Source organism: Carcharhinus amblyrhynchos, chromosome 30, assembly GCF_965287045.1.
Source record: "Carcharhinus amblyrhynchos chromosome 30, sCarAmb.v2.hapA, whole genome shotgun sequence".
NCBI classification, from domain to species: domain Eukaryota; kingdom Metazoa; phylum Chordata; class Chondrichthyes; order Carcharhiniformes; family Carcharhinidae; genus Carcharhinus; species Carcharhinus amblyrhynchos.
This window is the reverse complement of record NC_137353.1, coordinates 19,077,173-19,091,860: the sequence shown is the minus strand read 5'-3', so window position 1 is coordinate 19,091,860 and position 14,688 is coordinate 19,077,173. Positions and strand designations below refer to the sequence as shown.

At 44.7% G+C, this 14,688-nt stretch overlaps 1 protein-coding gene across 1 annotated transcript in view; it reads left to right on the top strand.

The window, feature by feature from the left end:
• Positions 1–14,688, top strand: part of acap3a (ArfGAP with coiled-coil, ankyrin repeat and PH domains 3a) — a 331,287-nt gene that overhangs the window by 203,492 nt on the left and 113,107 nt on the right. The window contains exon 5 of the mRNA XM_080215115.1: positions 11,005–11,063. Within this exon, the coding sequence (XP_080071241.1) occupies positions 11,005–11,063 (59 nt within the window). The remainder of the gene's footprint in view (positions 1–11,004; positions 11,064–14,688) is intronic.

Genomic DNA, 14,688 nt, shown 5'->3' with positions numbered 1-14,688 from the left:
AGCAAATTGCGCCAGTGGGAAATATGTTTCACAATGCAAAATAAGTGACCAGTATCCAGCTCCAGACCAACAATTAAGGGAACAGATTTGAGATAACGGGCAAAGAAACAGAGAGAGGGACAGGAGAATCTTACAAAAGTTGTTATGACATGGATTTTTACTGGCTATACTTAGAAACAATAAGAAGTTTCACAACACCAGGTAGTCCAGATTTATTTGGTAGCAAGAGCCACTAGCTTTCAGAGTGCTTGCTGCCCCTTCATCAGGTGAGGACTCACCTGACGAAGGAGCAGCACTCCAAAAGCTAGTGGCTTTTGCTACCAAATAAACCTGTTGGACTTTAACCTGGTGTTCTGAGACTTCTTACTGTGTTTACCCCAGTCCAACAATAGCATCTCCATGTCATTATACATAGAAACCCATAGAAACCTTAGTGCAGAAGGAGCCATTCAGCCCATCAAGTCTGTACCAACAACAATCCCACTCCAGGCCTTATCCCCACTATCCCACACATTTACCCCGCTAATCCCTCGAACCTACACATCCCAGGACACTGAGGGGCAATTCAGCATGGCCAATCAACCTAACCCGCACATCTATACAAGTGGAAGAAGATTCAGTAATAACTTTCAAAAGGGAACTGGATAAATACTTGAAGGGGGGAGGTTTTGCAAGTCTTTAGGGAAAGGGCAGAGGGAAGCGACTGATTGTATAGTGGGTTCAAAGAGCCGATATAGGCACAAGGGGCCAAATGGTCTTCCTCCATGTTGCATCATTGTTTGATTATATGAAAATGAGACAGCAATCTACCTCTGAACAGCCATGGATATATGTCACGTATCATTGAAGGTGCCAGGACAGGTTGAGAAGATGATGAAAAGCATTTGGAACCTTGGCTAAATAAACAGTAACATAGGGTGGGATTTTCCGGCCTTTCCCACTGGCGGGATCGGAAGGCATGATGGACCACATGGCCTCCTGCTGTGCCATAACCATTCTATGATTCTACCCCTTGCTCTTACTCTTTGTTACCAGAAGGAGAACCACACATAGTAGTGGTTATCATGGTCAAAGATTATGTGTAATAATTAGAATTTTGTTTAGGTAAGACCGTTGTTCCTTGTCTATCATGGGAGGGAAAGGGTAATGTCTGCACAGGTGTAGGGGAATGCACTGATTTCAGTGCTGTGACATAAATGAGCTGCTTACAGCCACTATAGGAATAATGATTCATCTGGAACAGTGATCAGCTGTGTACTGGATATCATATTCTCAGTAATGTTGTTGTTTCATTGCCTGTCTATGTGGGACCAATCCCACCCCCTGCCGCCCCCGCCCCAATCCAGAACAATCTGCACCCAGAGATCTGAAGCTGTTAGGCAGTCGCCTTTGTGCAGTTTGTGTTGTGGTGAATCGTGCGCTAACTTTATAACGGAAAATATCCGCACGCTAACATCAACACCACACAATGAGATTTCCCTCTGCCAGTTGTTGCTCCAATGCACTGATGACCAACGCAGTTCAAGTAAAAGTGGGCGCGCAATGTAAATATGTATTTTACTGTAGGAAATTGCACTGTAATTCATGATCCCAGGTATCATGCCTGCTGATATCACTGTATTGTTCTCTAGTCCAACAATGCAAAGAAAAACATTCTTCAATTTAGCCCTTGGACAAACTCAGAGAGATCTGGAATGTTCCGCCTGAAAGGGTGATGAAACATGATTCAACAGTAACCGCCAAGAGGGAATTAGATAAACCAATGTGCAGGGCTATGGGAAAAGAGCTAGCAGTGGAATTAATTGGACAACTCTCTCAAGAAGCTGGCACCAGCATGATGGGCTGAATGGCTTCATTCAGTGCCGTCTGGTTCCAAGATAATTCCGGAATATTACAGTCTTGCGTTACTTAATTATCTACTTAATTAAAAAATGTGAATTTGGGAGCAATCCTTCCCAAGTGTATACTGTAATGCATATAATTCTACAGATGTTTGGTGTTCACTGGTAAGACGATTACCCAGGAGATGTGGTGTTTTGGATTGCTTGTGCCCTGCAGGACAGCCATCGTCGCTTGGACCATGTCTTCCTTCAGAGCCAGCAGTCACCTGGCGGACAATCGCAGTGGAATATCTGTGCCCCTAATGACGCACGATACAGTGTGGCGGATTGAATCAACGCTTTACTAGTGGGCTACTTGCCAGCTGCAAATCTAATGTTACCGTTGGCAAACTGCCTGCTGGCACCTTTCCAGCTTGAGGGACACCAACAAAATATTGTCATAATTAAGGAACGTTTAATGATTACAAGTGAAATATGTCTGGCTCTCGCCGTATATTCGTCTAGTTTACTAGTTTTAGAATCACTCTTTTCACACTCAATCTATACTGACATTAGTTGTACGGTTTTATACATTTTTTTAAAATACCAGATTATAGGCAGGTTCTACATATACCAGTATTATACTGATTACTTTTAAATAACCAACTTTAACATTAACTGTAATTCCATAGACCTTGATTTTTACACACTAGGTTCATGAAGTCTTTCCATCTGTATTCTGACTGCCTTGAGATAAAGGCTAGCATTCCACTAGTCTTTTTGATTATGTTTTATACCTGTAGACTAGATGTAAGTGATTTGTGTACATGGATGTGCAGCCCTTTGACTGTTCAGTGCAATCCAGCAAATGTCCAAAGGTGTGCAGGTTAGGTGCATTGGCCAAGGTAAGTTGCCCCTTAGTGTCCTGGGATACGTAGGTCAGAGGTAAATATGTGGGGTTACAGGGATAGGCCCTGGGTGGGACTTTTTTTGTCAGTGCAGACCCGATGGGCTGAACGGCCTCCTTCTGCAATGTAGAGTTTTGATGATTTCCATGTGATGAGACGATGGCTTTCTGTGGAGGGGGGTGGGGTTCAAAACATTATGAAAATGATATATCTCATTAAACAAAGAAATGAAGAGTTGAAAATGTGTGGTTTGTAAAATTGGGTGCAGCTTTTGTAACTGTGTTTCCCAGCATTTAAGGAAGTGTAGTAGAAACGACATTCCAGTTCAGAATGCTGAACTTTGGTAGAACAAAATCCCTCTGAAACAGAATGCTGTTTTTACAATGACAAGCCCACTGACAGCAACTGTACTCCGCTGGGAGGATCTGCACTCCATCACGTTCATCCTCCTGGCTAAAGGAGCAGGGTTACTGCTGATTTCTCATTCTTGCCTGGTCTTTATCTTGCCCCTTTACTGGCACATCACAGCCCTTGAAAAGAGATTGATGAGGCCCCAAGCAGGGAACGTGCTGGGATAGACTCCTGACGTAATCTCTGAGGGCAGCAAATCTCCATCAGGCTCCAGCCATTAATTTACTCCCAGTGCATTGCGTCTGGTGCTGGCATGGCATCTGCTGCCTCATCACCCATGTTGTGGCTGCTTGCCAACCATGTGTATCCCTGGAATGTTGGCCGTCCTTCATTATCCATCAGATAATTCCTTGTCTCAGCAAAGGCATTGATTTGCTGATGTGGACATTTCCACTGACAGAAATTGATCTTATTCAATCCGTGCATTTCGCCTGACGTGTGTGATTGCCCCGAACACCCAACCCTCTCCCCTGACTCGATACACTCAATCTCACTCCGAATCACAGAATACTACAGTGCAGAAGAGATCCTTGTGCCCATCGAGTCTGCATCGACGCATGAAAGGCCCTAACCTTCCTCCCTAATACCACTTGCCAGCACTTAGCCCACAGTGCGGCATGGTAGTATAGTGGTTGGCACTGCTGCTTCACAGTGCCAGGGACCCAGGTTCGATTCCTAGCTTGGGTCACTGTCTGTGTGGAATTTTGCACGTTCTCCCCTTGTTTGCATGCGTTTCCTCTGGGTGCTCCAGTTTCCTCCCACTGTCTGAAAGATGTGCTGGTTTGGTGCATTGACCCGAACTGTAGCGTGTGGCGACTAGGAGAATTTCACTGTAACTTCATTGCAGTGTTAATGTAAACCTTACTTGTGACTAATAAATAAACATACTTAATCCTGAGAGTTAATCATACTGCTGTCACACATCGGCCAGACTGGGTAAGGGATGATAGATTTTTTTCACCTGAAAGGCATTAGTAAACCTGGTGGGTTTGTTTTTGACTCTCCAGGATTTTGTGATCATTACTAATGAGATGGATTTTTTAGTTAACTAATTGAATTTAAATTCTCCTAGCTGCTGTTGTGGGAATTGAACTCATTTGCTGGATTTTACAGGCACTGTAAAATACGATGAGTGGTTAGTCCACCGCATGTCCACCTACTCCTAAGACTGTCCCCATAAAATGATGGGCAGCCTGGACTGTTATTGGCAGCCCGCTCACCACTTCAAAATAAATAGTAAATGAGCAATTGAGTTTGTTACCAAATCAATTAACCTGAATATTATGCTGCCGATGCTACTGTATGGTTGGCATGGGCAGGCAGGTGAGAATAAGAAGACCATTTTTAAAACAATTTTGTGGAAAAGGTGGACACATCATTTGTGGGGGTGTCCTGTATGGATAGGTTGAACCCTCCCCAAGAGGTTAACCCCTTTTGTTCCTCTCCACCCAGTTTCCAAAAGCCACACCCTCCTCCCTTGCCCTCAACCTCCTCTCCTTGCCCCAAGTCCTCCCAATCCATCTCCATCCAAAGCCTGGGTCTGAACTCCATGGGCTGTCTTCATCCTGAGGCCTAGTTGTGGTGTTAGTAGGTCTTCTTGAATGACTTCAGTCATTAAACTAATGATTATCTCATGATGGTGTTGAGCAGGCAAGATTGTGGCATGGTGCCGATGTAGGAAAAGGAGTGTGTGAAAACATCAGAATGGTGTGTCATCCAGAGCGGGCTCGTTCTGGTGATCTCTTGCCCTTTTTAACAGTGGTAGCCTTGGAGACTTACTGCAGAGTAGTCTGTAAATCATACAGTTTGCACTGGGGGGGTGAGTGGTGCGCGGTGTGTGGAAGGGATGGGTGTTGAGTTGAGCAGAAGTAGCGACAATGTAATTGATTATCCAGGAAGGTCTCACAAATTGAGAGGAATGGAGTTCCATTAGACTGCCTACTTCAGCTTTGTAGATAGGGGAAGATGTTTAAACATAGAAACATGGAAGGAGGAGGCCATTTAAAGTTTATGTATTAGTCACTAGTAGGCTTATATTAACATTGCAATGTGAAAATCCCCTCATCATCACGCTCCAGCGCCTGTTCGGGTGCACTGAGGGAGAATTTAGCATGTCCAATCCACCTAACCTGCACATCTTTGGACTGTGGAGGAAACCAGAGCGCCCAGAGGAAACCCACGCAGACATTGAGAGAATGTGCAGACTCTACACAGACAGTGACCTAAGCCGGGAATCGAACCTGGGTCCCTAGTGCTGTGAGGTAGCAACCACTGTGCTGCCCTTTGTGGGGTCAGGAGGTAGGCTGCTCATCACAGAGTTATGCTCACAGGTAACCATTGTGAGCCGCAGTCTGCCAACCTCGCACTTTGTCTATTGGCTTCAATGGATTTTGGAATGTGCAGAGGCCCAGTGTTTCCTAGTAGGCACAAGCCTTGAACTGAAAACAGCTGATCACATCCCCAATGTCTAGGGTACACATTGACTTCAGCCCCCTTCATCCTACTGGCTCCTGCGCATGACCCCATTGCTTTTTGAGTGACAGGGACTTGTACTTTGTGATTGCACGACTGAATACAGATGGGAATGTAACACGCGTTATGGTAAAACCCCATCAGCTACATTGAGTCATACTTGTCATTCCTTTCAATAGCCTGGATGTCAGCGTAGCTTGTCGTGTCAATGAAATGAAACATCTGTCGTTAGCAAGTTCTCTTCTGACAAGCTTTATATTTATTTTGAGGAGGTGTTTGCAACAAGTCTCATGGGTATTTAGTACCTCGGCGATTTTATTGCCCGGTTGACTTGCAATTTGTTAAAGGTTTTCAACCTCAGTGATTACAAACTAGCCCAGTACAATAATATTAAACACTTTTAATTTCACATATTGTACCCCTCCATGGTCAGAATCAGTGCAGAATATTACGGATGTAACTAACTGGTAAGGCAATAAACAGTTACATCAGGGAGTGGTATGATCGCTAGACTATTAATCCAGAAACTCAGCTAATGTTCTGGGGACCCGGGTTCAAACCCCGCCACGGCTGTTGTGGAATTTGAATCCGATTTAAAAATATCTGGAATTAAGAATCTACTGATGATCATGAAACCATTGTCAATTGTCAGAAAAACCCATCCGATTTACCAATGCCCTTTAGGCAATGAAATCTATCGTCCTTACCTGGTCTGGCTTACATGTGACTCTGGAGCCACAGCAGTGTGGTTGACTCTCAGCTGGCTTCTGGCAACTAGGGATGGGCAATAAATGCTGGCCCAGCTAGCGACACCCATGTCCCATGAATGAACAAAAAAAAGTTACAATCCAGAAATTGTATGAATGCAGGCAGCTGGTCTATGAGGCTAATTTGTTGCCAATACTTTGTATAAATCAGGAAGATTTCAAGCTTAGTCCACAATGCTGACTTAGACAAGCTAATACAGGGGGGCAATAAGAACATTCCAACTAGCTTCTGTACCCGGGTGAAGAGAAACACCAGGCGAGGTTCTCAGTCCCAAATGCCATTGAATGACTCCTGAAGGAAAGTCTGCGTGCTTGGGCGCCGGTGAGGACAGGAGAATGCAGCTGCGAACTACCCCCCCCCGGGAGAATGGCCTGCCAACACTCACTGCCTAGGCCCCACATCAAGAATGGTCAGTTTGGTGAGGGATTGGATGGTAGCCAATGCCTGGGGATCTGTACCCAGCGTGAGTCAGTACTTTTAGGGGCACAGGGGAGCAGAGGGGAGTGAACAGGATTGAATTTCTGCTAATTTCTTATATCTGCGATGGTGCTATTAATGTCACAGGCACTTGGGGTGCTGACTAACAGTCTGGAGAGGAAGCGGTAGTGGATTTAATTTATCATCAACTTGGCTCAGATATGATATCACGTGGTTACTGCAACTGCCAAATATTTATTACATATCTGGCAGAATCTGTCTGCTCTTATGTATTGACGCATTCAATCGTCTCCATTCTCACAATAAATAAAAATACATAATCCAATAATCCTAATGGATATAGGTATCAGCTGCTTATGTTTTGTTGCTATTTCCTCATTTCCAGCCTTTTCCAGAAAGATACAAAGAGGATTACTTCCCTTAAACGCTCCCCTAACTAACGAAGGAACAATGTAATTTATTTTTGCATCTGGGAAGCATATGAGAGCCACCGAGCATTGCTCCTTCATGTGCTGTTCCCACACTAGGAGAAACTGAAATATGACTCCGAGAAACTGACTCCAAGACTGTGATAAATGGATCACTGTCTGAATCACAGTTTGTATTCCGGGGAATTATAGTGTGGCTTCGTGCAAAAATTTTGGGATTGCCAGTGCTGGTCGGACATGTTCCTGGAAGTTTGATCACATGTCATTTGATCACGTGACATTTGGGATGGCGAAAAGGGAGAGGGATTTTTATTTTAAGGAGGTGTTAGGATGACGCTCATGGGCGTTTGGTATCTTGGTAGCACAGTGTTTGGGACGGGTGGTTCAAAAAGAACTACTGCCTCAATGTCACGAGTGCTGCATATGGCTTAAGAATTGTGGCAGTATTCGGTACCAGAACCTTTGCACCCCTGCTGCAGGCAGTGAGTCTCAAACACGCATGAGTCAGAGGCTAGGAATACTGTGGTGAGTAATTCACCTTCTGACTCCCCAAAGCCTCTCCACCACCTATAACGCACAAGCCAGGAGTGTGATGGAATGTCCCCACTTGCCTGGATGGGTGCAGCTCCAACAACACTCAAGAAGCTTGACACCATCCAGGCCAAAGCAGCCCGTTTGATTGGCACCACACCCACAAACATCTACTCCCTCCACCATTGACGCTCAGTAGCAGTAGTGTGTACTATCTACAAGATGCACTGCAGCAATTCACCAAAGACTCTTAGACAGCACCTTCCAAACCTACCACCACTTCCATCTAGCAGGACAAAGATAACAGACACGTGGGAACACTACCACCTGCAAGTTCCTCTCCAAGCCACTCACCATCCTGACTTAGAAATATATCGTCATTCCTCTGCAGTCACTGGGATAAAATCCTGGAACTCTCTCCCTAATGGCATTGTGGATCAACCCACAGCGCGTGGACTGCAGCAATTCAAAAAGGTGGCTGACCACCATCTTCTCAAGGGCAACTAGGGATGGGCAATAAATGCTGGCCAGCCAGCAACGCCCATGTCCCACAAATGAGTAAAAAAAAGTACCTGGCTCTTGCAGTGGAAATAGACATTCTCTGCTGTGCAGAGAGTCTGGGGAGGGTACATATATATTGGAGGGATATAGTGCACAACATTAAAATGAGTGTTTGGTGTTTGGGTTAACTGTGGAGGATGAAGAGACGCCATCTAGATTCAAAGGTTCCTGAGAATGTGGTACCTTGGCCACCACTTTAATAAGCTTAGGAAAATGATTGCTTTAAACACTGACATAGTGATTCATTCTGTTGTGTTTTACATATAACTGAATATTTGGATTTATAATAATAAACTCCAAGTCTGGCCAAAATCCAAGGAGGCCTTATTGTTCCTTGTGTGTCGCCACTTTTGACAGCCTGAGTTCAATTTCTTGTTGATTGACACAAGTTAGAGGACACAGAAAGGGATGAGGTGACTTCAAGGTCACCTTGGGGGTGGTTGTGGGTGCCTGGAACTCGCTGCCGGGGGAAGTCATGGAAGCAGATATGATAATGACTTTTAAGGGGCAACTTAACGAATACATGAATGGGATGGCAATAGAGGGATATGGTTCCTGGAAGGGGAGGGGGTTTTAATTCAGATGGGCAGCATAATTGGTGCAGACTTAGAGGGCCAAAGGGCCTGTTCCTGTGCTGTAATTTTCTTTGTTCTTTTATTCTTTGTTCTAACCAATCATGGAGCAGCGAGAGTGGGGTTTTGCCTCATGAGAAAGTGGGTTGGGGAACTGCAGCATCATCATGGGCACTCAGTGGGGAAGGGTGTGATCTTGGCAGCATCATTATGTAGCCTCATGAATTAAACAAGTGAGCTGCCTTGAAGTTGCTAATGGATGAGTGTGCCACCTGCTGTATACTGTACCACATGTTGTGGGCAATGGAAACACATAAGAAATAGGAGCAGTAGGCCATTCAGCCCTTCAAACCAACTCCACCAGTTAATTCAATCGTGGCTGACCTTCGACTCGAACACCATTTTCCTGCCTTGTCCCTGATGCTTTTAATATGCAGTGTTATGGTTCAAAGGGTTTTATGGAGCCCACCTGGATCATAAGTTTTGCTTCTTGAATTTGGCTAGAATAGGCATGATAGGTTTTACTTCAGGTATGATTCAAATGACCCACAAGGGAGCTTTTATCAAACAAAGCTTATTTAAGAATATAGTTAATTTGTATGGAAAGAAAATTAGCAATAATTTCTTTCAATTACAAACAACACAAAATAACCAGGATAATGTTTAACCCTCAACAATATATCTAAAATGTTCCAATCTAACAAAAGCCTTGCCATAGACAAAACCCTTTCCACAGGTTTAACACAGCAACGTTTAATGCTCACGAGATACTGGATTTGTGACCTTTAGATGAAGTCTGGACAGACTTAGAACAGTTTGAAGTCAGAACAGCTTCTCAAAACACCAAAGATTTTAGCCACCAACAGCCGATTTCTCCCCCTTCAGAAAGGCAAGACCTTGCTTTCAGCTAACCAGCAGAATTTCCCAAACCAGGAAAAGAGAGAGACATCTTTTTAGCTTGGTACCCCTTCTAAAACTAAAACTCAAACCTGCAGCTCCAACCTGAAAATAAAAGAAAACTCCTATCACCTGACCTGCCACCCATTTTTTCTCCTAACAATGCGGAGTCAGAAACATCCCAGTAAAAATGAACAAACCCCCATTTAAGCAGCAGTAAAAAGGCTCTCGTAGACAGCCCAGCAACAATGAGAAAAACAAACTGAAAAAGTTTGCTTGCAATTGCAGAGTGCATGATTTAAAAAAAACTTGCTCAAGGTACACTAATGTCACAATAGAAATCTATCGATCTCAGTCTTGAACATACTCAACAACTGAACTTTCACAGCCCTCTGGGGGAGGGAATTTCAAAGATTCACCACCCTCATGAATAAAAAACCCCTCCTTATCTCAGTGCTAAATGACCTGCCCCTTAGACTTGGAAGCATCTGGGTTTGATCCCTGTGCAACACAGGCTTAGCTTTACCACAGCCAGCGTGGCAAGAGTGGAGTTATCGGATGGGATTTTTCTGCCACTTGTGCAGTGGGATCTTCCGGTCCCACCAACCATGACCCCGCCCCCCCCCCCCCCCGGCCATGTGGTGTGTTTTGTCACAGGAAAACAGCAGCTGGATCATAGAATCCCTACAGTACAGGAGGAGGCCCTTTGGCCCATCGGGTCTGCACCAAACACAATCCTATCCAGGCCCTATTCCTGTAATCCCACGTATTTACCCTGCTAATCCTCCTGACACTAAGAGGCAATTTAGCATAGCCAATCAACCTAACCCTTACATCCCCCCTGGAAAATGTAGGAGCAGGACAAGGAAAACAAATCTTTTCTAATCTCACTCAATAAACTTAAAACCTGTGGCAGCTAGTCCTGTGATCATACTGTCTGTCAAATGCAGAGTTTGGAGTTATATAAGAGGAACTCCGGGCATGCACAGAGGGGAGTGACACTCGGGAAGCGTATCTCGGGAGAAGACTGGCACACACAGTGCCTTGTTTCCTGAGATCTGTGCGCTGCTGGAGTACCAGATCACAAGGTCACCCCTTCAGGTTAAACTCGCGAGGTGGTCCTCATTATAAGAGAGAAAGAAGATGCTGTTGCGGTTAAAAACCCAGATGGTAACGGTTATCTGTTTTCTCGTTGCAGATTCTCTCCGATCAAGCTCAGAGATCTGTCAGGATGCAGCTGAATAACTTTGTAAAAGAGTAAGTACATCAGTATCATTCTTGGTAACCTCTGCCAGGACATTGCTTGCTACCTAACGGAATAACATTACTGGAAGTGTCCCAGTTCCTGGATCCACAGCTGTACTTGTTCTTTAAAAAAAAATATTTTGATGGGCAGAACAGATAACAGGAAGTGGTGCAGAAAAATATGGACAAAATATGCAGATCACAAGCCAGGTCCACAACCAGCTGAGAGTCAGGATGAATGTACATATATATAATATATATCCTTGTACAGCATTTCTTCCGATCTTGTTTCTTTAACTGCCAGCAGCTACGGACAAGATCCTATCACAAGGAATTAAAAAACAGAACTTATAAATTAAATAAAGGCAATAAATACACAGAATTTGAAAAAGAATATGATAGGTCGCCAGAAAGCTTTACATTACATCTTTTCATAACCGCAGGACATCACAAAGCACTTTGCAAACGTTGAAGTTCTATCATTGTGTGGTTGTAATACAGATAATCACAGAGAACCAATCAATGACCCCTCAGCACCAATGAGTTCCATACCATTGGAGGAGGTGACTCTCTGACAATCATAAGACTCACAGGGTTGGGAAATCATGAGGTATAAAGCCACCATTCCCCAATAGCTGCTCTTCACCCGACACTGGATTCAGTCCACAAACAAGGGGGTCAGACTTTGATTTGATTTGATTTGATTTGATTTATTGTCATGTGTATTAGCATACAGTGAAAAGTATTGTTTCTTGCATGCTATTCAAAGCATACCGTTCATGGAGAAGGAAAGGAGAGGGTGCAGAATATAGTTTTAAACGTAGCTAGGGTGTAAAGATCAATTTAGTGTGAAGTAGGTCCATTCAAAAGTCTGACAGCAGCAAGGAAGAAGCTTTTGTTGAGTCGGTTGGTACGTAACCGCAGATCTTTGTATCTTTTTCCCGATGGAAGAAGGTGGAAGAGAGAATATCCAGGGTGCATGGGGCCATTAATTATGCTGGCTGCTTTGCTGAGGCAGCAGGAAGTGTAGACAGGGTCAATGGATGGGAGGCTGGTTTGCGTGATGGATTGGGTTACATTCACGATTCTTTGTAGTTTCTTGCAATCTTGGGCAGAGCAGGAGCCATACCAAGCTATGATACAACCAGAAAGAATGCTTTCTATGGTGCATCTGTAAAAGTTGGTGAGAGTTGTAGCTGACATGCCAAATTTCCTTAGTCTTCTGAGAAAGCAGAGATATTGATGTCAGCATGGGGTACAAGTTGTTGGTGATCTGGACACCTGAAAACATGAAGCTCGACCATTTTAACTTCATCCCCATTGATGTAGACAGGGGCTTGTTCGCCGCTATGCTTCCTGAAATCAATGACAATCTCCTTCATTTTGTTGACATTGAAGGAGAGATTATTGTCGTCACAGCAGTTCACCAGATTCTCTATCTCTTTCCTGTACTCTGTCTCATCATTGGAGTTGATCTGCAGGGTACGGTCTGTAAGTGTGCAGGAGCTGCTGAATGTGAGGTTCCCTGATACCATCATGTTACTTTACCTTTATCATTCAGAGGTTGATTATGAAGGACCCGAACAATGCAGTTTAATTACAGCACAAATGGAGGTTGTAGCAGAGGCAGGTTCAATCAAGACATTCAAGAGGGCATTAGATGATTTGAATGGGAACAATGTGCAGGAGTGTGGGGAAAAGGCAGGAAAAATGGCACAAAGTCATAATGCTCATTTGGAGAGCTGGTGCAGACATGATGGGCTGAATGGTCTCCCTTCCATACCATAACAATCCTGTGATTCAGTTAAGGGGAAACTAAACAAGCAGGTAGGGAGAAAGGAAACATAAGTTCATAAGATAGGGGAACTGAATTAGGCCATTCGGCCCATCGAGTCTGCTCTGCCATTTGAGGGTCACGATGGTGGATTTGGTGAGGGAAGATGGGAGGAGGCTGGAGTGCAGCACCATTCCTGTGCAATGTATCCTACGTAAACCTGGGTAAACCTCCTCGAATTGGGGCGTTTTCACAGTGCCTGACTACGGTTGGGAACTACTGTGTTGGCAATCAGCGATAAGGTCCAGGCATTTACCCTGTGTGAAGCAGCTATTTCTTCCAAAACAAAGCCTTTGCCCAGCTCTATAATGCAGGCTGTTAGCAAATGTGACAATAACACGGGGAAAGAACGTGAAGTTTAATCGAGGGTGAATGATGAGAAGCTTCGGATTTCAAAATCAGCAGAAGGGAGCAGATAGCCTGAAGGGCGTATTTCTGTTTGTTCATTCAATATGCTCGCTTGATAGGTCCATCCAGTTTCTTTCCCCTAATTTTGAATGATTGAGAGCAGGAAGGTACATGATGTGCTCAACAGTGTTGGATATTTTCTCATGTTTTAATGAAGAAATGTAAATGGAATTTGTTTCGTGAGCCACAGTTGCTGAGCTAAAAGGTGTTAAGATGAAGTTGTGAAAATATATTTTCCAATCTCCTCTCCTGCCTACCTTTCGCTAAAGGTGTTAATTCCTGTTGGGTTGGGATGTGCCAGCAGCTCTTCATTCTTCCGAGGTGTGGAATCATTGAATATTAGAACCATAGAATCGCTACAGAGCAGAAAGAGGCCATCCTGCCCATTGACTTTGCTCTGACTCTCTGAGACAGCATCCCACCCAGGCCCTCCCCTCCACCCTATCCCCATCACCCCGCACAACAAGTCTGCACCAACTCTCCCAAGAGAGCTTCTCATCCAGGTCCTCCCTGCCACCCTATCCCTATCACCCTGCATATTTAGCATGGTCAGTTCACCTAACCTGCACATCGTTGGACAGTGGCAGGAAACTGGACCACCCAGAGGAGAACATGCTTTAAGTTTATTTGTTTATTAGTGTCACAAGTAGGCTTACATTAACACTGCAATGAAGTTACCGTGAAAATCCCCTAGTCACCACACTCCTGTGCCTGTTTGGATACACTGAACGAGAATTTAGCATGGCCAATGCACTTAACCAGTACATCTTTTGGACTTTGGGAGGAAATCGGAGCACCCGGAGGAAACCCACTCAGACATGGGGAGGACGTGCAGACTCTGCACAGACAGTGACCCAAGCTGGGAATCGAACCTGGGTCCTCGGCGCTGTGAGGCAGCAGTGCTAACCATTGTGCTGCCCTCTACAGCACAGAAGCTGTATGGCCCTTCATATCTTTGCGGGCCTTTTGGGCCAATTATTTGGTTAGTCTCACTCCCCTGCTCTTTCCCTATTGCCTTGGATAGGGCTCCCTTCGATGGGATAATCAGTGCCACCACCCACCCTCCCTCAGATTAGCAACAACACACACACACATACAGTGAAACATCTCAAAGAACTTCACACCTGGTCATGTAAGGAGACTTAAGGACCGATGGCCAAAAGCTTGGTCAAAGAGGCACGTTTACAGAGCATCTTAAAGAAAGAGACAGGATTAGGAAGACAGGGGAGTGAAGGGAGAGAGTTGCCTAACCTAAGGCTCTGGCAGGGCCCAGGCAGCTGAAGGCACATCTGTCAATGGTGGAATGAGAGTCAGAATGAGAATCCAGAATTGGAGGAGTGCAGAGATCTCGGGAAGGTTGTGGGGCTGGAGCAGGTTACAGAGTTGGAAGTGGGG